General features: G+C 35.8%; 1 protein-coding gene across 2 annotated transcripts in view; it reads left to right on the top strand.

Moving 5' to 3' along the window:
• Window positions 1-25,927, top strand: part of LOC138716410 (calpain-1 catalytic subunit-like) — a 462,282-nt gene that overhangs the window by 212,520 nt on the left and 223,835 nt on the right. For both annotated transcript variants that reach the window (XM_069849474.1, XM_069849475.1), the window contains one exon: window positions 11,341-11,419. In XM_069849474.1, the coding sequence (XP_069705575.1) occupies window positions 11,341-11,419 (79 nt within the window). The remainder of the gene's footprint in view (window positions 1-11,340; window positions 11,420-25,927) is intronic.

Below are 25,927 nucleotides of genomic sequence, written 5' to 3'. Positions count from 1 at the left end.
AAATTTAGTGAGAAACAGTAACTAAGTTGGCATTACTTTTCGAATATTCTAGTCTATTATTATTTAGAATTATTATGTTCATAAAATTGAAGAGTTCGCTAATATTTTGTCAAGTAAAAGATCTTGCAAAAGCAGAAACATATACAGGGTGTTTCCGGGCTAGTGTTACTAACTTTCAGGGATGATGGGCAAGAGCACATGTATTAATTTGAGATAGGAACCCTGGTCCCGAAATGACTGAGTCGAAAGTTATAAGCAAAAATAGTTGTGTGGAAATGAAATAATTTTATTCCTCTGTACACCTTATTTTTGTGTATTTATATGTACATCTTACACATACTGTATTCATCTGACGTTGTTTACCTACAGTATTCAGTTCAGTGCGCTGTCTGAGGGGTGGGGACAGGAAACTACAATAAAGAAATGCAGATGGTTTAATGTGTAACGGACATGGTCGGTCCTGATATGCACGCCTGTAGACAGCAGTGTATGTGTACAAGTTGCAGTGTCCGGTCGATCAGGCTTAGTGAAATGGAGGAGTTCACGATAGCGGAATATGCAGACATGATTTTGGAATACGAATAAGCCAATGGAAACAACAGACAAGCTCCTGTCCACGTAGGAGACATCCTGCCCATACCATCTTTCCTCGACTGTTCAAAAGATTAAGGGAAGGAGGGCAGTGGTGCCAAATTACAATTCCACTTCCACACAACTATTTTTGCTTATAACTTTCGACTCAGTCATTTCTGGACCAGAGTTCCTTATCTCAAATTGATACATGTGCCCTTCCCCATCATCCCTGAAAGTTAGTAACATCAGTCCGGAAACATCCTGTATAAAAAGTTTGTCTATTTTGAGATACATTAATTTTTAAAACAATTTTCTGATTCTCCTGCAAATTTATAGATACGAGGTATCACTTCTTAGCCATACATTTATTGTCTTTTGTAAAAACATAATCAATGTCTGGTAGTTGTTATAAATTCAGTGTGAGTAAACCGGTATTTGAACCCGTCCCCCTGGCTTGAAAGACCAGCATGCTAGCATTGAGCCACCTTAACGGTTCAGATATTCTTGTATCAAACTAAAGAATCTCAGATTTTGTGCTTGGTGGTAAAGTAGTAAATTTGTCGAAGGTGGCGATAATGGATTATTAAGTAGTGACATGATGGCAAGGCAAGCGAGAGAGCTCCCATCAGGTTTCTCACGTTAGTGCATTCTTTGTTTTTAAGACTTCTGTTTGCTTTGCTTTTATTTGTGTTCTTTTATTTACTTATTAGCTTTTATTAATATTCCTTGACAGTGATACTGAAAAAAACGTGACTACCGAGTGAAAGTTTATGACCGTGGGTTTACCGCATGTGTGATGTGGTGGAGAACTCACAGTGTATAACAAATGAATAAGTTGTTTCACGTAGGCCTGCATTTTGCTTGCCGTGTACGTGTTTTATGGACGGAAACATATTAGCGTGTCCTTGACATGTGTGTTTTCTTTTTCCGCATTCTCAAGAATCCCACAAGATCGTCCGCATTTAAAGTATCCTGAGCGAAAACATATGTCAGCTTGATAAACTGAAATATAAGAGCAGGTTTCCATTGTGGACGTTGCGTGGCTCCCACGAATGTATTGTATTAATCAGATTCCATACTATTGTTCATTTCTGTTTTTAGTATGAAAATGATAACTTGTATCTCGAAGCGGTTCTGATACAACGCAGTTTATGTTGTCTGAAATATTTTCCCTTTCCTTTATTCACGACAACATCCCTACATTAGCCTATCGTCTTCTTCTTGCAATAGATAATATACTCGTAGTTTGTTAATGTCTTTAAATAGATCTTTATGAATAATTTCAAGGGAAAAATTATTCCAGGGCCGGGTATCGAACACGGGATCTTTGGCTGAGCGCGCCAACGCTATACCGACTGAGCTACCCAGGAACTCTATGCGACTCCGGCTCAATTATTTCCCTTATATCCACATACCTGAAGTGGGTTGGTAGAGCGTCAGAGCCCAGAATTGAGCGCACATTTTCTTGTAATTTAAATTTGTGGTTTTCTCTTAACTAATCTGGATTTAAGGTATTAAGCCGGAGTCTAGTAGAGTTCCTGGGTATCTCAGTCGATAGAGCATTGACGCGTTCAGCCAAAGGTCCCGGGTTCGTTACACGCCCCTGGAACAATTATTCCTTTGAAATTATAGAATTCAACTTTACAGGGAGCAAACCTGAAATACAGATTTGTGTAAGGTCTTTACGATCCATAACATTATTTACATGCATTTCATCACATTTGATCTAATTTATAATCTTCTTCATGACAGCCGACGCAAAAATTCGTCAACTTAACTTATGCAGCACAATGTTCAAAACATACAGAGGTGAGCCTGCCTGGAGAGAAATAAAAAATATGCTGCAGCCGCCAAATTACTCTTCAAGGAACGACCACTCATATAAACTGAGGGAAAGGAGACAGAGGACAGACACTGGAAAGTTTTCTTTTCTCAATCGTACTATCAGGGACTGGAATGCTTTACCTGCAGACTTACTAAAGGCTTTACCAAAAACCAAAAATGTAGTTACTTAAAAATAGGCTTAAGGACTTTACTAATAGATGGTAGTCTATTATGCACACTATTTAAAGGATGTAATTGATATTTTGTTATTTCAAGTGTTGTATCAATGAAGAAGTGTGTTGTGTCAGTGAAGTGTGTTTGTGTCAGTGAAGTTTTATAGTTTCTAGTGGTAGAGCAAAGTATTTGAACAATGAAATGTTTTTGAAGTGTTAGTGAAATCAGGTTAGTATCAGTGATATGTGTCGTAGTAGCAGTGCAGTGAGTGATTTGACAACGAAATGAGTGTAGTGCTGAAAGGTATTTGTGCATGTATGAACATACCATATCATATTCGTGAGTTTCAGTTACAACTTAGGGTTAAGATACAAATGAGATTTAATTTAATGTTATTTTAAGTGATCGTGCTTCATTTAATTTTGAATGCTACTTGTTAATTTTGTTATTATTATTATTATTATTATTATTATTATTATTATTATTATTATTATTATTATTATTAGACTTCGTGGAATTGCCACGAGAATCGTAAGGTTTACTACGCTCGCGGTATAGACTGTATGAGAAGGGGACGTGCAACGGATCGAGTATGCCTCTGATGTAAACACTGAGCAGTATACTGCGGTTACAATAAAACCTGTATCCTGTATTCAAGAAATATAATGAATGATCATTGAACTAGCAAATGTCTAAACATGTAAATACACAATTATTTTGTAGTGAGATATATTAACTCTTAAAATTTAATATAATATACTCACATCATCCTTGAATATGTGCATTGCAGTGAAGAGTTACGTACATTTTGAGCGACTGCAAAGTAACCTCCTCCGATGGTCACTTAAATAGTTTTTATTTTGGGAAAATGTACGTTCAACATCATACGATGTAATACGTGCATATTTGAAGAACGGGAAGTCACTACTTTTTAGCACACCAACTTCACGCGTCTTGTCGTGACGTTTTAGTGCATCATTTATAGTACGAAGTAGTGAAAAGGCAGAATTTTTAGCAATAATGTTTCTCAAATTACATTTAACTTTTTCTGAAATTAGTGATACTTTGGATAACGATTTGTGATACTTCATCCACGATATTAAGGGCTTTTGAGAGTTGTAGTTTAGACGATTCTAACAGGGTGATGCTTTTGGACACGATTTTAAAATTAGAATCAATGAACAGAGTATCTTCCAATAGCTGTTCAGAAGGCAATGATTTTACAGCTGCAACAGCGGAACTGTCTGTACTATCTAATACATCAATTACCTCCATTATTTTGCCGTAATATTCTGAATAATAATTAACAGCATCCAACCACGTTCCCCAACGGGTCAAGACTGGCTGCGGGGGTAAGGATATTCCAGAGGCATTTGTTTGGAACAGCAACAATCTCATTGTAGTATGTTAGATTGAATTCTTGTCTGCACTGAACAAATGTTAAGCTTTGACTATTCCGACCACAGTAATGCAAAAACAAGTTCTTACATAGGTATACATTAGCTGTAGCTGCTCTATCTATTTGGACCGGTCTCAACTCTTAACATGAACAGCCTATACTACGAGACCGGGCGATCGCTCACCTCCTCTATACTACCGTACATCGGCAACCTGATTGCACGCTGCGTGTGGCAATTCAACGAAGTCTAATTATTATTATTATTATTAATTATTAGTATTATTAATTTATTATTAAATGTTTATTATTAATTATTGTCATTATTGAATGTAATTAGTTACCACTGCCACCGGGTATTTATCCATTTGCATTCCCCCCCCCCCCACATCACATTGTTTTCAAGTATTTCTCTCTAAGTATGTTGTCATGGACGTTTTCTTACTGAATAGACTAACAAACATATATCCCCATTATATTTATCTCCTGTGGATATGTTTCTCAAAATATTTCTTTTCTGACTGGGTCTATACGAATACTTAGATCAAAATGTTTACTCCCTCAGCAAAATTTAAGTTAGTGACATTATCATGAAAGTTAAAGTAATATTTATGACTGGGTACATCTCTTGAGGATTGTTTCTTCTTATTATTTCAGTTCAGGTTTAGTATAAGAGACATTGGCTCTACTTAGCTTCACAATCAACTATCAGGCATTGGCTTGAAACGGTAAACATACTATTTAACCATTATTTATCTCTATACAATTGAGGCGTTCAGAATAATAACGACAGATCCCAGCCGACCTCGAATTTTGATATAGGTGTACGACTATATTTCGTTCCGTGTGAGGAGAAGGAAAAAGTGGACTGAGAAGCTTCCCTTCCTCGCTACGCTTCGACCTGCCAGCTACGTAGCTAGCTCACTTACTCCCACCATAAGATTCTTACTGTGAGCTACGGCGCACGAATGCATTTGGTTTCACGAGATAACGAATAACCTATAACACTTTATATTTGTCGTCTGTTGTAATTTTCCAAATTAATTGAATAAGAGAATTTTATTTAAAGTCACTAAGGGTGAAAAACAGTCGAGGAACTCGATGACCAAATGCACTTCATTTAAATATATTGTAAATTTGAGTGATTGGCTAGTCTTATTCAATGTAATCAAGTCTAAATTAATAGTAATATGCGTTACAAGAGCGGTATGTTGAAGTTTTCATATTCGAGGAAAAGTTTGAAAAAGCGAAACGTAGTTGAGCTTTTTTCATTTCCGAGAATTGAAAGAAAACATACCGCTCGTGTATCGTACATTATTTTGTGCGAAGATCGTTTATTACATACCTGAAAGAGGAATTTCTAATTAGTTGCAATGAAATCTCCATCTTGGTTTCTGTTCAATGACGGAAAATTTGCAAAACAAAAATATCTATCTTCAACATTGTTGCTTTAAAATGTTTTCTGTGTTTACTATACTCCAGCAGGCCGTGATATACGTCTGTCTTTTTTTTCCCCCCAGTCTATGATGAGTCTGAAATCTTGTTGATTTTTTCACGGCTTCCTTAATGTTACTTGCATCACGAATGCAGTAACTTTAGTGGAGTTGTAGAGTTTACTTAATTTTTGCAAATATTTAAAAACAATAATTAACAGTGTAATTTAGGTGAAATTTCAGTGGTAAGTTTCCAATTTATAATTATTACTATATTGAACGTCTCTAAAAATAATATGTTAAAAGCCTAAAGCAGTAAAATGAATATGTCACTTAAGCGGTAAGAAGAGGGAAATTGTTATGTGTGTTAGGTTGGGAATACTGAATGTGGAATTTTAGACTTTCCGCGGATTGGTTTTGTGCGGAAACCAAGCAAATACGCACGATCTCGCACAAAATATTACAATGGTACTTAGAGTTTCTCGAAGAAACATAATTCGCTGTAACTTGAAAAATCTGAGCTACTGAGAGATATCGAATCTGATTCCATGTACTGAAAGTTCGTGATTTTCTATGTGTTAACATAAAATTTTACATTTCATTGACTTCAAGTTGCAAAAAAGTGTGGGTATCCGTGATTTATTAAATTTACAATAAAAACGAGTTTCACAGACTTAAGCCTCTTTATTGATATGTAACATCTGAGAAATGTGGTCACACTTTCTGTTAATACTATGGCGTCATTCATTACCGTAGGCCTTGGAAGAATGAAATTACATGTTTAAAACAAAAATATTCTTGAATCCAGTCAGCAGTGATAAATCATAAAGGGCAAACAAATGAATGTAACATCATAATGAATTCATTATTATTTGAATGCAAATGTGTGTGATTAATAAATGCGGGAGCATGAGGATAGAAATAATGTAATGCTGAAGTACTTAACTGTGGTATTAATTTTCAAATAAATCCAAATCTCTGTAATGGTATACTGTTGTTCATTACAATAAAATTACATACATTGACGTCGTAATAATGTGTGGATCGTTTCGACTATCAATATTGCAATGTTGTCTCAAGACTAGGCCTCATAGAATGAGGAACCAATGAAGTAATTAACGAGGAGGCTCGACCATCCTAAGTATCCTTACAATCCCAAGCATGCCCACAGTTATAATCACGAATGCCTTAAACGTTTCACTATTTGATAAATCCCTGTCACTTTTTCCTGAATGATTTATATAAGGTTTTCAATTTTCTGCTTACAGAGTAATCTAAAATTTCGAGACAATGTTAACACCTTCAATGTCGAGAAAATTTTCATTGTACTCTCGTAGGTAGAAGTTATTCCCGTCAAAAAATGCTAGTCTTCTTCAAATTTGAAAAATTTCAGCTCTGATAATACTTTTAAACCATAATGAGATACAAGCCTTTGTGTATGTAAATATCTCGTAGCTACTTAAGACCATCAATATGCCAGTAAGGTAGTTCTAAAAGTTAATTCGATACAATTAAAAAACCGCCATAAACTTCAATATAGCTGCAATTGCTTCTACTAAGGAGAAAATATTGCATGCAGACTGACAGACAAGATGCTGGCACCACATCTTGCGTTCTCTGCAGCTGTTTCCTTTCTTGTACACGCAATTCAGATTGTCAATTGTCTTTTATGACTCCCGCACGATACAAAGTGCTAATGCTAACAGTCTTCTGAGTCGTGGAGCAGCGTGATATTTAGTTTCGGTGATGAACGTCAACTGAACGGTACCTCAAGGGCTACAAGATGGAAGTGTCAAAACATGTTTGATTATGTGCAGTATTTGTGCATTCAGTCACCAAGCCCGTCGCCAAATTTCATAATCATCTACATTTTCCAAGTATGAATTACCCAGAGCTGTGATATTTGAAATAACATTAAGATGAAAATGTTACATCCCTTATGTTATTTTCTTTCATTTTTCATTTTCATTTCTTGTATTCTATAGATCTTACATGAGCATTGAAGCTTTAAGAGTGGAGCATATCAAGAATTACACAATTTCTTGGCGAGATGAGGTGAAGCCAGCATAGCGAAATAACATCCAGAGTTGTAAGATGTATATTTGGGATTTAACTTATTTTGTAAATAATCTTTTCAATTGTTCTTCAGTGACTGAGAGAAAGAGAGCTTTAAGTAATAGTCACATTCAGAACATTGTCATACTTTAAAAATATATGTAATTCTCTGTTCCATTGTTTAGCATAAACACCTTCATATCAGAATACACTTTAAAGTGCGTAGAAACAAAACACACTCCTCAAGGGAGGCAACTTTTATCGTACGACTGTACGAACTCAAATTCCTAAAAAATATTTAGGCTGTATGAATTCTTTGTATTTTGTATGGAATCATAAAATCCCTCCTTAGAATTTAGCAGATGAATCCTTGCATCAGTTTATAAGATTAATTTTGTGCAATACTACATATGCTTAATGCCGTAGCCTATACTCTGGATGAAACATTACATCGATGTCAATGTACATCTGTGTACGTAAGAGGTTGCATTTTATAGTTTCTTATTGAACAAAAATCACCGCGTAGTATATTCTGAATAACACTAATTATATTTTTTCAAGTCAAGAAAGATTTGAAAGTTCACTAACTTTGTTAAGAAGCAAGCAAGTTTATATAAAAAATAGTAACACAGTTGGTTCGTAAAATAATGAGGTTTATTCAGGTATGAACCAATTAAAAAACAGATGTAGTTTCCACTAGTAGCCTCTTTTCTAGGGAATAAACAGCATTCAAAAGAAAATATTTCTGAATATCTTAAATTTTGTATAGGAATGCGGAATGACGACACATTGCATGGTCCATATCTCAATCCATTTAGTTCTGAACCTTTTCAGTGCGCTGTAACTACGTATGAGCCGTTCAGAGCAGAAGTGGTGTAAGTCAAAAATGGATTTTATTTTATTGGGTTATTTTACGACGCTGTATCAACATCTCGGGTTATTTAGCGTCTGAATGATATGAAGGTGATAATGCCGGTGAAATGAGTCCGGGGTCCAGCACCCAAAGTTACCCAGCATTTGCTCGTATTGGGTTGAGGGAAAACCCCGGAAAAAACCTCAACCAGGTAACTTGCCCCGACCGGGATTCGAACCCGGGCCACCTGGTTTCGCGGCCAGATGCGCTGACCGTTACCCCACAGGTGTGGACTCAAAATGGATAATGAGAGTTAAAGTAAACATGCTGTAAAATACAGCGCAAAGTAGCAATTAATATTTAATTTATTTAAACTATTAGTAGTCAGTGGATAGCAAGAAGGCCATATTAAATCTACTTTGCGCTGTATTTTACAGAATATTTACTTCAATCCTCATTACCCAATTTTGACTTACATCACTTCTGCTCTGAACGGCTCATATTATATTCATAGTCATGATGAATGAAACTAATTCGCATTTGTAGAGGCAAATCCTTATTTTTTGGTATGAATTTCCTTTCTTTCTTAGTCGGTTTAACCTTCTCCTTTTCCGTTTTACACGCCAATATGGGTAGAGGAGGTAGAATCACTAAATCACAAAATATACTTCGTTCCATAACGTCTGACAGGAGATGTAAACATTTCCGGTAGAGGCGGAGAGAAGTATAATTGCTATTCAACCAATGACAGAGGTATCATTCCACACTTGTCTTGAAGTTGGGCGGGGGTAGAACGCTTCAGTCTGCCCAACTTCAAGTCAAACGTGGAATGAGACCTCTGCCATTGGTTGAATAGCAATTATACTTCTGTTCTTTTCTGTCAGCAATGCTTATATCTCCTGTCAGACATTATGCAACGAAGTATAGACATTTCACAAGTGCGCCCCCCCCCCCTAGTCATGGGGTTAGTATGGCCACAGGGCTACCGCAGAGACATCTGGTATGAATTTATGAAAAAAAATAAAAACATTAACTCAAGTATAACTTGAATTGCTGTTTGTTTCAATTGCTAAAGCAACAATAGTGAAACGATTGAAACAGACATTTCTGTGCAAATAACAGTTATTTACTCGTATCTTTAAGTGGCTAACATTGACCATTATTTGTGAGTGAAATATTTATGACACGAACACAAAGTGTCTTGTCATAATTTATCTCGATTGCATAATGGACTTTTAGCTACGTCTATTATACTTTTATCTTATCCTAGCAGTTATTGAACATTTTCATTCTTACATATATTAGTTAGCCTTAATGAAATGTTTAAAAACCTATCATGATCTAAACATTCCTTTATGCAATCCTAGCATTAAAACACTCTTGCTATGACGCTATAAATCGTCCACAATTGGCCTAATTCTGGCACTGGTGCCAGAAAAGGTTACCTGGCAACTAGTATTCCATGATGATATCACCGCCTTCACAGCACAATTTTATACAACGTACCTGTAAGAAAAAGCTTTAAAACAAAATTGTCTTAGAAACGGTTACTTAGCAACCATATAATATATTAAGTTATATGCAGTACTCTTATTTCTATTACGTCATAACATTACTTTTTTGTAAAATTATAATAGTTTTATTTTACATATTTTAATGCTAGAATAGCATAAAACGTAGCATGTAACTAGTGTATAATCTTTATTATAAACAGTCGCGTACGCTCACTCGCTAAACATTCACTCGTGCCATCATTACCAAGATTATACACTAGCTACATGAATTACTATTGTTGATAAGTTATCGATTGTATATTAAAAATTAAATGTTTGTTTCTAATCAAAAAATTACTTCACAGGATGAAAAATTGGAAATTAAGATACCATTACCTTGCTTGTGAAATAATGAGCTATTTCTAACAGTTACATAGATTGATAAACAGTAGACTACGCTTTGTCAGAAAGATAAAATAGGCCTAATCTTTCCTGACTTTTGAATAACGATGTATACAATATTTATGAAATCTTTTGATATTTTATCAACGCCAGTTTTTATATCAATCAAAAGCATGGATAAATACAAGTAAATAAATATGACTTAATCTTTAGATAATAAATAATTAGAATCAAAAGAGTGATATTATAAATTAAGTAAGAAAGTTAAATATTCTAATTGAAAAAAAGCCTGTATTCCTTACCTCTGATCGAGATTCTGGCTGATATCCTAGATCATATATACCTCAGATAGGTCGGCCTTATAGGCTTTGACGTTAACTTTTGTCAGGTTTACTACTCTGCCATCTAGTTGTTACATAAGGAGCCACGTCATAATTCCCATTTGAACTGCATTAGCGACTGTACTGCCACCTCGCGTTCGTTTACGGCGGACGGGTGGCGATCCTGGCGGTTGTTCTCTTCAAAGTGCAAACGATTTTAACATAGCGATGACCTATCTGTTACATATATGATCTAAGCTGATATGTACATCTATTATCAGGCAGTACATCTCACTTGACGTTATGTGTCAGAGAAAGAATAATTGTTTGTATACATCTGAAGTCCGATTACTGTAATATTTTAACTAGTCTGCGATGTACGCAAAAGAGGGGGAAAGAAATTGGCCACCGTAACCTATTTCCTGGTTTACTTTCTTCATGATGCTAATGATGCTCAAAACTTCTTCGGACAATTGACTTAACAACAAAACAAAAAACTACTATATTCTTGTAGGAACATTACACCAAAGATAATTCAAAATGAAATATTTCTGATATAAACCTTAATTACCAACGAAAATGGAGATGTATCCAGAACATTCCAGGAACAGTTAGAGAAGTAGGAATAGATACCAGCAAAATGCTTGTTAGATGTCTATGATAACGATGACAGCAAGCCAAAATTATATTTGGACAACGGTTTTTTTAAGAATTCTTGGTACAGTATAGAAATATTCAATATATTACACAATGTTATTTAATATTAATGCCATAAGTTCCGTACATTATGCTAATATATTCTTTTTGTGCTTTTCAGACGGCGCTCCATCTGCCTCTCGTCTCTGGATGAACGGGTTCGCATCCCGCCCGGATGACAAGCAGTCCACTTTATCCAGGTCAGTTTTTAAAAATGCTAACTGTACTGTCGAAAACAAATTATGATAAGTTATTTAAGGGGACTGAACAGTGTGAATCATAAACTGACTTTTGTAACTTAAACAACGATACCTCTTCAACCCCTGTATGAATGTTCATGAAAAGTTTTAAACGTGATCGTAAAATAATAAAAATTAAGTATGGATATTGGAGTTTCTATGTGTTACAGTCGATTTTTGAAATGTGTGGTTGTTTTTCAATGCATTGCATTTAGCGATGAAGTCATTACCAGTCGAGCCTTTCAGTATTTAGAAACAATGAAGCTTTCAATGGAAACAACAGGGCATGAGATATGTTTCTTATCATATTAACATCACTGTTGCATAAACAGCAGGTTGGAGAAGAAAAATTTTTAATCTATTGAGGTGTAAGGTGAGATAGTCGTGGTTAGTGACCATTGAGAAAATGCTAATCGCTGATCTTGTTTGGGTCTTAGGTTGTTAATTCTGGACCTTCATAATAAGGTCTTCTACTTGTTGTATGTTGCATTTTGATGTCATTTATGATAGAGGTTCTTGATTTACTATATACAGTATTACAACTGATGGATAGTACATACTATTTCTTGTATAGATACGCGATCCTTTTTGGGCTAGGAAATCTGCCTTTTGTTTGCCTGCGTTATCGCAATGATATATCAGTTGTGGAGGTCAGAAGCAAAGGGGTAGAAGTGACATTTCTAAAATAATGAGTAAAATACATCCTGGGTAAACTAAAGCATATAAAATTTTAGTGGCAAGGGTATTATATTTTAACCACATCACACATTAACATTTACAATTAAAACTTCACGCAATTTACAGAATCTTAACAACTTTCGATCACACTTTCTCTAAAGTAACTAAAGTATACTTATACCTCTTTGATCTAACCCCCTCAATAGCAAGATAATATTTTTGCCACACTTCTGAAGAGAGGATATGACTGTTTTTTTGTCTAGTGATTATTGCGTTTGGATTTAAGAGAACTTGAATATCTGTTAAAGAGTCGCATAAGATAACATCTTTTGTAAATTCGTTTGTTCTAGTATAGGTAAGATTTTCAAATGATGCCAACATTTCTCCATTAAAACTTGTGGTGTGCGGTCCAGCATACCAATAGAATGGGAAAAGTTGACAAATGACAAGTGTTACCAGCATCTGCTCCAATTTGAGATACTATTCTTCCATGGATCCGTATACTTATATAATAATAATAATAATAATAATAATAATAATAATAATAATAATAATAATAACTAGCTGTACTCGTGCGCTCCGCTGCACTTATTAGAAATAAATATAAAGTAATTACATAATTAAAATAGAACATTGGGTCCAGGGAAAATTCGTGTTTGATAGAATAATAAATCGTTTAATATGGTACTGAATTTAAATTGTATTTAAATAACTAAAATGCTATCATTTTGGTCCAGAGACCACTCATTTGGTTCAAATATAATTCGTTTAATATTTTTCTAAATTAGTCTTGAATGCATACTTTAATAAATCACTCCAAATTAATAGAGTTGATTGTGGAGGTTAATTAGCTTCTGAGATTACTTCATACAAACATACAAAATATTCTCTGTATATTAATATTGATAAACGTCAAGGCCGCCTTAAATAGACGGAGTCATTTGTTTTGATTTCATTGTAACCATCGTCGTCGTTCCTGCAATAACTCCTATGTCATATATCAATTTTCAGATTTTTGCTCTACTAAATAACTTAATGATGCAGCAAATAATACAATCTAGCATATGTAATTTAATTATATTCCTTTCTTTCGAAAATGTAAGAACTCACGATCTCCTATGCACTACTGACATAGAATGAATAAATTTGTTTTTCTTCCTACTAAAAATTTAATATTTTGCACCTAGAAGTTACGGAACAACGACACTATAATCTGAGGCGGCGGTGGAAATATATTGTATTGTTATTTTAAAACTCTTGTATATCCTTAAATATTAGTCCTATCAAAATGTTGCCTGGAATAAAACTTATCAGAAATCATTTTTAAAGAAACTTTTGTTATGTAACATTTTTCACTAAAATCAATAATAAGCCAGATATTTCGGTTTATTTAATTCAGGCCCCCTTATAACCCCCCCTTTTAAATAAAGTATTTTGAATTCCATATAGCCTAAAATCTAAGTTACAACGAACTTAATTTATGTTCCAATTTTCATCGAAATCCGTTCAGCCATTATCGCGTGAAAAGGTAACAAACATACAGACAGACAGACAGACATACAAACAAAAATTTCAAAAAAGCGATTTTCGGTTTCAGGGCGGTTAATTGTATATGTTAGGACCAATTATTTTTGGAAAATCGAAAATTACCAGAAAAATTTCGGCTACAGATTTATTATTAGTATAGATGATAATAATAATAATAATAATAATAATAATAATAATAATAATAATAACAGTTGTAGATCCCCAGTGGGGCACAAAGTCTCCTGCTTGGGTAGGGGTGGTCGAGTCTTGACCATCAGAAGAGCCGACCTGAAGGTTTAGTATGTATAGACCTATATGAAGTCATTATTCATATATCTAACATTTGAAAGTATAATAAAAATTTAACACATTTTTCCATTGCTCTTACTTCTATCAATAACGTATTGGTTATTTAATTTAAGCAGGTTTAATACAGAAAATTAATAAACTGAAAATTGTGTATTGTAGACTAATTTAATAATGTGATATTTGTATTGAAGTAATTTATACCATAGTACTTCCGATATATTTATAAAAGACCTGATATTTAAGTACACGCTGATCTTCTAAAAAATATCATTTTGAGCCTTGGTTTTTCTGAACTGACGCATGCGAGATGCTAGGGCCGCCTTGCACAAATCCGGACTACACGAGAGATAGTGAGTGGTTTCTATAGCTGCGAGGTCCGAGGTCTGCGCACCTCACAGCCATAGAAACCACTCACTAGCTCTCGTGTAGTCCGGATTTGTGCGAGAAGGGCCCCGCATCTCGCATGCGTTGGTTCAGAAAAACCAAGTCTTCAAAGCGAAAAAAGTGCTCGTAATATTTTTTAAACTAACGTCGCGCATATTTACGTGACGTGTAGTCATTTCCGTCTCTGTCTACTTTTTGGCGATTATGGTGGGTTGTGTTGTGATGGGGTAACCATTAGGTCGGATTCTGTTAGGATGACTTAGGATGAAAATGACGGTGAAAGTCACGGCAAAAATGACCCATGGGTCCTGCGCCAGCATTTTCTCTTGTGGGTTGAGGGAAAACTACGGAAAAACTTCAACTAGGCAACTTTAGTAACAATATAAATCACATATATTTTAACTACAGAAATTTTCAATTTTTATGGTGAAAAACGAAAATCTGATTTTTGGTCATCTACAATACCCAGTCCCTTGATTTCAAAAGCAATAATATTATTCAAAATGCAACTTACACGCATATAGTTCTTATTGTTTGTTTAGTACTTTGTTGTGCACTTAGGATTGTCAACTTTATCGGTCTGTAATAAATTGCGTTAGAAATTCATCACTCACCTTACACAAAATCGGTGGGAGTGACATAGCAGGCACAGTCACAAAGAAGAGAAGACTAATGGAATGATAGTAACTGTTGTTATATTCACAAGAAACATGTCTTGAGTTGAATCACTTAAGACTGGAAATGCTGTCACTAAAAAGCAAACTGCATAAGCACATTAATTTTGTTTTATAATGAAGTCATTTTGTGAAGATCGGGCATATTTCCAATCCTAGGTCACGAGAGATGCTTATTTAGTCTCAGATCGAGAAAGAATTATTGCAGACATTACGTAAGCAGTGGCTGAAACATCTATAATAGACTAAAATGAGGAAGATAAATAGACCTTTAAGTGACCTTTATCATTGCACCGGATTATCTACTGTTGTAACTATTCTAACAAAAGCTGTATTATAAATATACCCACTCAACAATTAGGTAACCAGATTAGGATCAAATATTCACATTGAACCATTTGACTACGAGTGCAGAAGAAGATAATGTGTTACATATTTTGCCGCCACATGAATATCGTGAATCAAAAGTAAATAAATTCACTTCATGGTATTTTTAATGTGGGATTGGTTGTGATCGGTTTAACTATTGATAATGATGAAGAAACGGAGGAAACAATGGACAAAACGAAAAAATTGAATATCGAACGAGTCAGTGAATAAGGAAGTGGAAATTCACCTGTTGTTAAATTAACCCTACTACTTTGATCCCACGCATTAAACAAATCATTTGTATCTCCGTCAAAAAATATTTAGGCCTATATATTTTTTTCCCTCTTTCGCTTATATTTATTTTCACTTAATGATATTCCTGTAAAATATTTTTCGTCTACCATTTTTAGTTTCTGAAATATTCATTTAATTACATATATTTCCGCGGGATCAACATTGATTCCAAAACGACATTTTGTGCGGTTTATAATTTATTGCGAACAAACCACTCGTAATTAAGTGTTGAGCTACCTAGTGATAGATGATGACACTCTATAGACCTATTCTTAATTTTTTTTTTTTGGCTAGATTGCACTACCACTTCAGCGATCAGCTGCCTTTGTTTTGGGGTTTCTTGACCAATGTCGCTATGAAGTATGCAAAATTCTGTTAGAAAAAATGATGTTGCGAAACATTGTGATGCTATGTTATCGACAAACGGTGACCAAGACCTCTCTGATAACGATGGGGAGATTGATGCCAACGAAAGTTTTGAAGGCGGTGATGCTTCGAGTAGTTATTGTGCATCAAGTGTCGAGTCCTCGTCTGACGAAGAGGATGAAAATGTTGACTCTGCTGCTGTCCAATGCATTTTCAAATAAGTCATGACCACCGGCGTAGCTCAAGCGGTAGTGCGTTTGCCTGCTGATCCAAAGTTGCGCTCGGGCGTGGGTTCGATTCTCACTTGGGCTGATTATCTAGTGTTTTCCAACCGTAAGGCGAAAGTCTGGTAATCTATGGCGAATCTTCGGTCTCATCTCGCCAAATTCCATCTCGCTATCACCAATTCTATCGACGCTAGATAACCTAGTAGTTGATACAGCGTTTTAAGTAACCAAATCCAAAAAAGTAAGTCATATCCATATTGTATAAAGTTCTAAACATGGGCCTTCCAGTTCATCAGCGCTAGCAAGTGTGCTTATCACTATGTGCTCCTAGGTTCAATTTCCGGTGTTGCTGAAATAATAATTATTGTGATGGATAAAATCGTAAGATTAAAACTTTTCTAGGAGCACTTCTGTGGACTGAAAACATTCAAGCAGGTGCTCAAGTTGTGCAAAATTTACATGTCAAGATCGTTTGATATGCATGCAATGTAGTAATTGATTAGAGAAGTTCTTCGAAGCACACATGAAATTTTTTTGAAAAAAAAAAATCTATTATTCTGTACACATCAGTGTCAATAACTGTATAAAAATGTTAATATAGTAGATAAATAATCATTTTATGAATAAGTCATGACAAAAATAATCACTGAAAACTAATTTAGTACAGATATGTCAATATTGAAAATGTGTTCCCCCCCCCCCCCCGATTTTTTAAATACCAGGGTCAGTATTGACCTCCATGGTATGCCGATGTCACAAAAGTTTCTGATAGTACAAGGGTTAAACTTTAGTTTTACGATAATGGAAGAAATGACATTCGAATAAATTTCGTTATGTTACTATTCCAAGCGTTCACATATTATAAGTTCGTACAAATCTGCCAGAACAGAAAATATTTCATTGTTTGTATGTCTGATATGTGATGCCAATGAACTCGAGGCCCTGTATGCTGCAATTAAGAAGATTTCGGCAATCAAGGAGGGGGGGGGCATGGAGAGACACTGGAGCCGGTCTGTGTCACCACGATGATTCGGCGATGGCTCCGCTCCCGGATGTAACATCTCGGTGAGTCAATGCGAGAAGAAACTTGTTTGTGGTGAGCCGCACGCCGTCGTGCCGCGAGAACCGACTCCGCTGCCTGTGAAAACGTGAACTCCTCCTGGGGAATACGGACTTCGGATGTAGTAGAGACTTCTTGTTCGGGAGGACGGCTACTGGCAGAAGTCTCTCGTGATTCATCTAAATCCTCCAAGGGGCATTAACGGGGTAGTGCCCTGCAATGGTCCACGTGAGCTACCTTCCAAACTATGCAGCGTTGAATAACGTCAGAAGTCAAAACAGTTGCGGACATTCGCCTTTGAATAAGACGTATTATCTTTAAATGTTGGGTGATTGCTCCATTGACTGGTCAGTTAGTTGCTTGGTCGGTTTGTTACTTGGTTGGTTTGTTGGTTGGTTGATTGGTGGTCGCTCGTTCGCACAGTCAATTGGTTAGTTGGTTGGGTTGCTCGTTTGCTAGCATGGTTGGTTGGTTGGTTGGTTGGTTGGTTGGTGGTCGCTCGTCCGCACAGTCAATTGGTTAGTTGATTGGGTTGCTCGTTTGCTAGCTTGGTTGCTTGCTTGCTTGTCTGGCTGGCTTGTTGGTTGGTTGGTTGGTTGGTTGGTTGATTGGTGGTCGCTCGTTCGCACAGTCAATTGGTTAGTTGGTTGGGTTGCTCGTTTGCTAGCTTGGTTACTTGCTTGTCTGGCTGGCTTGTTGGTTGGTTGGTTGGTTGGTTGGTTGGTTGGTTGGTGGTCGCTCGTTCGCACAGTCAATTGGTTAGTTGGTTGGGTTGCTCGTTTGCTAGCTTGGTTGGTTGGCTGGTTGGTTGGTTGGTTGGTTGGTGGTCGCTCGTCCGCACAGTCAATTGGTTAGTTGGTTGGGTTGCTCGTTTGCTAGCTTGGTTGGTTGCTTGCTTACTTGTCTGGCTGGCTTGTTGGTTCGTTCGTTGGTTGGTTGGTTGGTTAGTTGGTTGGTTGGTCGTTGGTGGTCGCTCGCTTGCCCGCACTGTCAATTGGTTAGTTGATTGGGTTGCTGACATGGTTAGTTGATGGTCGCTTGCCCGCATTGTGAATTGGTTATTTGGGTTGCTAGCAAGGTTTGTTGGTTGGTTAATTGTTGGTCGCTCGTCCGCACAGTCAATTGGTTAGTTGTTTGAGTTGCTCGTTTGCTAGCTTGGTTGCTTGCTTACTTGTCTCGCTGGCTTGTTGGTTGGTTGGTTGGTTGGTTGGTTGGTTGGTTGGTGGTCGCTCGCTTGCCCGCACTTTCAACTGGTTAGTTGATTGGGTTGCTCACATGGTTGGTTGGTTGGTTGGTTGGTTGGTTGGTTGGTTGGTTGGTTGGTTGGTTGGTTGCTCGCTCGCTCGCTTGCCCGCACTTTCAACTGGTTAGTTGATTGGGTTGCTCACATGGTTGGTTGGTTGGTTGGTTGGTTGGTTGGTTGGTTGCTCGCTCGCTAGCACGGTTGACTAGCTAGCTGGTTAGTTGGTTGGTTATTAGCTTGGCAACACGATCTGACCGCCTTCTTGATGCAAATATAGAGATGATGTACAGTACATGTGTTGAAAAGAAAGCAGAACGATGCATGTATATCAAATTGTCTCTACTGACAAGAAATGCGAGTACATTAGATAAATAGGAATTAGTGAATACCGTGATCATTATTATTATCATTATTATTATTATTATTATTATTATTATTATTATTATCATCATCATCATCATCGTCGTCGTCGTCGTCATTGTAATAAGGAAATAGTTTAAATCAATGCGTGGTCTACTGTGTCGCACTTCGGATTAAATTTACGGCTTATATTTTTGTTAACATCAAAACGTTCACACAAATGTCGTGTAATTGGGTGACGAGACACTGCCAGTGAATCATTGCATTACCAATAATAGGCGGTGTAGCAGATATCTTAAGGCAGTGGTCGGCAGGTTGTGCATTTGTGACGTCGGAGCAATGTCAGGCCAGATGAGCACCTGAAGAGGAGCAGAGCAATCGCGCAGCTAGTACAGTTCTGTCCATTTTTTATGAAATTGAGGTGTTTTCATATTTTTTATTTCATTTTTCGGCTCTTTTCAGTGGTGCAAAGCACTAACTCCTACGCGTAATAGAAAGAGTATTATGTGTCACATGGTATAGAGGTAAAAAGCACTTTCATTTAGATCTTCTTAAAATTCAATATTTTTGACATAGTGCCCTTTATCTCCGTTGTACAGAGTTGTGTAGTTCTGGAGAATTGTTAAGTTCTGATTTTATTTATACGTGATAATTTGTCTGTATATATAAATGAATGTAAACGATTTAACTATTTAAAGGCGAAAGTACTAGTGAAAGCCACCTAATTTCGCGGTCAGACGCACTAACGTTGTTAGAAAAAAGAAGAGAATTTAATTTAGAAACCCATATAGCTTTTATTGATTTTGTGAAAGCTTTTGATAACGTCTGAGGAGACCTTTTATTCGACATATTACAAGATTAAAAATATTCCAAATTTGTTATTACAAAATATAATAGAAATCTACACAGACAGCAAAATAAGTGTCAAAATAAATAACTGTATATCCGAAAGAAAATTAGTTAATAATGGAGTTTTCGACAAGGTTGTCCACTATCACCAACTTTATTTAATATTTATATAAATGAAATTATTTTAAAATGGAACCAAATCTACGCATCAGGAATCAAAATAACCAGTGCTCTAACATTAAATACCTTACTCTATGCCGGTGATCAAGTCATAATTTCCAATTCAGAGGATAATTTACAAAGAGGATTATATACATTAAATAAAATATTAAAAGATTTTGGGATGGAGATTTCAGCACAAAAATCAAAAGTAATGGCATTTTTAGGACAAGACCCAGTCAGAAGTAAGATAATATACAATAACCAATGCCTCGAACAAGTACAAAATTTAAATTATCTGGGTTGTGAAATATCTTATCAAAATGAAAAAGATGTGAACAAGAAAATTACCAAATTCATACAAATTCTAGGAATAATAAACAATACATTGAAAGCTAAATTAGTACAAAAAATCTACAAGAATAAAAATATATAATACACTAGCATTACCCTCCCTTTTATACCGAAGCGAGGTTTGGACATTAAAGAAAAAAGACATGAACAGAATCAAAGCAACGGAAATGAAATTTTTCAGGACAGCAGGATGTACTCTTTTAGACCGAAAAAGGAATGAAGAAATTTAGAACAATTAGAAGTAGAGTCAGTAGAAGAAAAAATCAGCAGATACGAATTCAATTGGCTACATCATGTAAGAAGAATGGAAAATTCAAGAATCCCAAATATTAGGATGCAGTATAAACCTAGAGGACATCGTCGACCAGGAAGACCTTTTAGAAGACTGCTAGATGGGGCCGAAATAGGTCTACAGAGGCCTAATTCGTGAAGGATGATGATGATGATGATGATGAAAAGACAAAGTACAATAGCAAAAGACAGTCCCTACGCAAAGGAGGTGAATGCCTACCCCTCTGCCGGGAATCTAAGCAAAGTTCCCTGGAATTGTTTCCGGAAACGCTATCGCCGGAGTCACAGCGGAGGCCGTGCAGGTAAATTGAAGCAATAAAACATTTTAATTGCTGGAGGACCAACACGTCGGGTGTTTCTTGCCACATGGTGAGCTCGGCATGCCGGTCCACTGGAGGCAGCCTCGTGCATGTTCTGCGAATCGCTGTTAACTCCACCCGTTATGTTTTAATTACGTTACCGGACGCGTCGAGCGTGTCCGTCACGCATCTAGGAGACCCGGGTTCATTCCCACTCAGACGCTGCAATGCGTTGTCAGCCAGCCCTGTCCCATTCACCTCATTTTTATTCTTGTTCTGTTAACCCCTTGACAATGAAAAGTTGGACGATAAGGTTGTTAACCCTAAGGAAAGCTAAATATTCACTTATATTAGGTTACTGTTCAGTCAATGCTTATCACTTAAGGGGAGAGGATGGTATTTTTTCGTGAAAAATCAGTAAATTTTCAAAAAGAAATTCTTTAAAATACTCTGTGATATGTGTGGAATGCATAGCATAACATTTTGTGGGTATTTGTGCCCTTATCGGATGTTGAGTCGCCATTTTTAAACTTCCTGCGTTATGGATTTTTAAATCACTCGCCCACTTTTATTGTTCTTTCCGGTAAATTAAATTAAAAAAAAAATCTTTAAAATACCCTTTGATAAGTGTGGAATGCATAGCATAACATTTTGTGGGTATTTGTGCCCTTATCGGATGTTGAGTCGCCATTTTTAAACTTCCTGCGTTATGGATTTTTAAATCACTCGCCCACTTTTATTGTTCTTTCCGGTAAATTAAATTTTCAAAAAAAAAAAAAAAAAATTCTTTAAAATACCCTTTGATATGTGTAGAATGCATTGCATAACATTTTGTGGCTATTTGTGCCCTTATCGGATGTTGAGTCGCCATTTTTAAAGTTCCTGCGTTATGGATTTTTAAATCACTCGCCCACTTTTATTGTTCTTTCCGGTAAATTAAATAAAAAAAAAAAAAAATTCTTTAAAATACCCTTTGATATGTGTGGAATGCATAGCATAACATTTTGTGGGTATTTGTGCCCTTATCGGATGTTGAGTCGCCATTTTTAAACTTCCTACGTTATGGATTTTTAAATCACTCGCCCACTTTTATTGTTCTTTCCGGTAAATTAAATTTTCAAAAAATTTTTTTTCTTTAAAATACCCTTTGATATGTGTGGAATGCATTGCATAACATTTTGTGGGTATTTGTGCCCTTATCGGATGTTGAGACGTCATTTTTAAACTTCCTGCACTATCGATTTTTAAATCACACACCTGCTTTTATCGGTTTCCAGTAACTTCATTTTTTTGCTACATTGCCAGACAAAAATGGATATAATTTCTGAACTATTAAAGATACATGCATGAAATTTAGAACAAACATTCTTTAGTCTATTAAGAAACTTCTCTCTGTAACAGAATTTTGTTAATTGATTTCATTTTAAAAATACGTCCGTTTGTTTGCAAGAAAGGAAATCAGAAAATTGTTATTAAATTTTGTTTATTTTACAAACGTAGGGACTAATATCAAAATTCTGTTACAGACAGTTTGTAGAACATGCGTTTGCAAATACATTGCAAAAAAACTGTTTGAATCTATCGTAAAAACGGTTTAGATATATCGGTTTTAGTACAGTCCTGCATTGGGTATATATTTTTTCAAATTTGGGCCCCCAAATATATATATATATTTTTTTTCAAAATATTTTTATTTGGTTGAGTTGCCACAGCTATGAGCTCTCTATATACAAAAAAAATTAATATTTTACACCAAATAGGAAAAAAGTTTTAAAAAATACCATCCTCTCCCCTTAAAACAATTAATTATATCGGGTATAAAATATATTTTATTTTATTTTTATGACGATCGTTTTGCCTTACGGCATCATCAGCTCTCATCTGAACATGACAGAAACACATTATAAAATATCTGGTTAACAGCTTACAACATCTTATATCTCGATAAGTAAGCATTTCCGGACACTATTTTATTGCGTGCCCCCTATTCCATCTGAAAATTAGAAATAGTTATTCTGAAACGTCCTGTATATGTATTGCTGAATGACAGTGCAATAAAATAAACTACAAACTCAAATGTAATTGGCAACATGATGAAAGGGTTATTTTAAAAACGTAAAAGGTAGACATAATGAGAATGTAAATAGGCTTAAGTCTTATCTACACGTTATCGTTTTATTTATTTTTGTAAGCTATTAAACAGTAATAAGACAACTGTACCGATTTTGATCAGGAGGAGATCAAACTGCCTACAGGAGTTTTATCCCAGGTAATTATCTGTAAGTTTTCCCTGCAAGAACATATTACCTAAAAGTTTATAATCTACCAATTTAAAATTATAATGCAATTAAAAATTATGGTTTATTTAACGACGCTCACAACTGCAGAGGTTATATCAGCATCGTCGGTGTGCCGGTATTTTGTCCCGCAGGAGTTCTTTTACATACCAGTAAATCTACTGACATGAGTCTGTCACATTAAAACACACTTAAATGCCAACGACCTGAGCCGGGATCGAACCCGCAACCTCGAGCACAGAAGGCCAACTCTATACCGACTATACTACCGAGGCCGACTAATGCAATTATGTCTAAAAGTAATTAATATTATCAAACAAAAACAAAGGAGTCGCAGAAATGTGTTTGATATTACACAAAGTTGCAAGATGACAAAGTCCACCGTTCTGGATTAACGGTTAGCACGTCTGACCGCGAAACTAGCGGGCTCGGCTTCAAATCCTGGTTGGGACAAGTTTCTGGTTCAATCTTTTCCGGGCGTTTCCCTCCAACAAATGTGTTTAACCCTGGATTCATCCCGCTAATATTATCACCTTTATCTCACTCAAACGCTAACCAAAGCAGTGGATAAAGCGTCGTAGAATAACCCACTAAAAATAATAAAGAAGAAAGATGACAGACGTCTGCATTGAACTCTTCAATGTTTGTTTTCAATTTCGTTCAAGCTTTTGGCCACCGACGTAGCTTAGAAATAGTAATATTTACTCCTGATTCGAGGCCGCTTTCGGGCGTGGGTTCGAATCCCACTTGACTTGATTACCTGACTTTTTTCCGAGATTTTTCCAAACTGTACGGCGAATTTCAGTTAATCTCATGGCGAACCGCATCCAATCTTATAAAATATCACTGTTCCACCGACGCTAAGTAGATTCGTAGTTGATAGAGTATTTTTAAATAAACTATTAGAAGAAAATTCAAGCAATATTTCTGAAGGACAGATAATTTTATTGTTAATTTAATATAAAATTTCATAACAGTTAAAATACCTCTGATTGTGGTTCTGTCACGTGACGATATATGTCAGAGGATGATCAATTGTTTGTATAGGCTACATCTGGTTTGATTAGTGTAATATGTAACTAGTCAGCGATGTATGCAGTAGAGGGGGAAATGAACTGGCCACCCTACCCTGTTATCTCCTGGCATAAATGCCTCATGAGTGATGCCTTGTTTGTGTCACTTGTAGGGTCCAGACTTGTCTTCGGACAGTTGACTAAACAATAGTTTAAAATAATTAATGCACTTTTTTATTCGCTCTAGCCTTGTTATGGTTATCTGTTTTTTCCCCGAGATTTTCCCAAACTGTAAGGCGAATTTCAGTTAATCTCATGGCGAATCGCGTCCAGTATTACAAAATATCATCTCGCTATCACAGTTCTAACGAAGTTAAATAGCTTTGCAGTTGATACAGAGTTTTTAAATAAATTATTAGAAGGAAATCTAAGCCATATTTTTGAAAATCAGATAACTCTCAATTTAACATAAAATTTCATAACACTTTAGAATAAGTTAATGCAATTTTTCTTGGCTCTATCCTTGTTAGCGTTATCTCATTTCGATTCCATGTTGCATGCGTTCGCTGCTGGCTACTTTGCAAAACAAACGGTGTGAAATACCGCCACTGTCATGACCATATAACGGTTCATCAAACGCATTCCACAATTCAATAATAAAGCTATTGATATGACGGAGTTTATAGTAGCCGTATTCGTGTGTGGGGGAAATGAATATAAAAGAAATATAAAAGCTGAAATGGAATGCAATTGTTACCAAGATAACATGAGTTCATAACGCAGTTGATTTCTTCTTGTAGGTAATTGTGATAGCTGGAATTTCCGTTCTTGTTAATAGCACTGTGCAGTGGCGGCTAAAGCCACTTTGAGTAGTGGCAGAACATTCAAGGCAGAAACGATAATGTATCCTTTTATATCGCGAATATTTTATATAAATAATAACAATAACAATAATAATAATAATAATAATAATAATAATAATAATAATAGACCTAGTAATAAATTAATATAATAAATTCACGGAACTTTGAAGTTTTCTAAACTGTTGTATACTTGAATTCTATTTTCCTGTGATTTTCAGCAAAGAGTTCAATGACTTTATTCCACAAGTGAACTAAATCCATCATATCTTTCTTAGCCCAATGCCAGATAGGCTACATTTATATAGAACACGAGGAAAACAGAAGAAAGAATTTTCAATATAGCATTAACAAATTTATTTGTTTTTTGCATAAACATTTTAGCATCTTTTATTAACATAGTATTTATGTTTGAGGAACAGAGATTAAGGGTGTTTGAGAATGAGGTTCTTAGGAAAATATTTGGGGGCTAAAAGGGATGAAGTTACAGGAGAATGGAAAAAGTTACACAACGCAGAACTGCACGTATTGTATTTTTCACCTGACATAATTAGGAACATTAAATCCAGACGTTTGAGATGGGCAGGGCATTTAGCACGTATGGGAGAATCCAGAAATGCATATAGAGTGTTAGTTGGGAGGCCGAGACGTAGATGGGAGGATAATATTAAAATGAATTAGAAGGAGGTGGGAAATGATGATGCAGACTGGATTAATCTTGCACAGGATAGTGACCGATGGCGGGCTTAGGTGAGGGCGGCAATGACCTTGCGGGTTCCTTAAAAGCCATTTGTAAGTAAGTATTTTTGTTCAAATCTAGAGTTAATCTTTCCATATTTATTTACTTTCTGTTTAT

Source organism: Periplaneta americana, chromosome 16 (genome assembly GCF_040183065.1).
Source record: "Periplaneta americana isolate PAMFEO1 chromosome 16, P.americana_PAMFEO1_priV1, whole genome shotgun sequence".
NCBI lineage: Eukaryota > Metazoa > Arthropoda > Insecta > Blattodea > Blattidae > Periplaneta > Periplaneta americana.
This window is presented reverse-complemented; position numbering and strand designations above follow the sequence as displayed.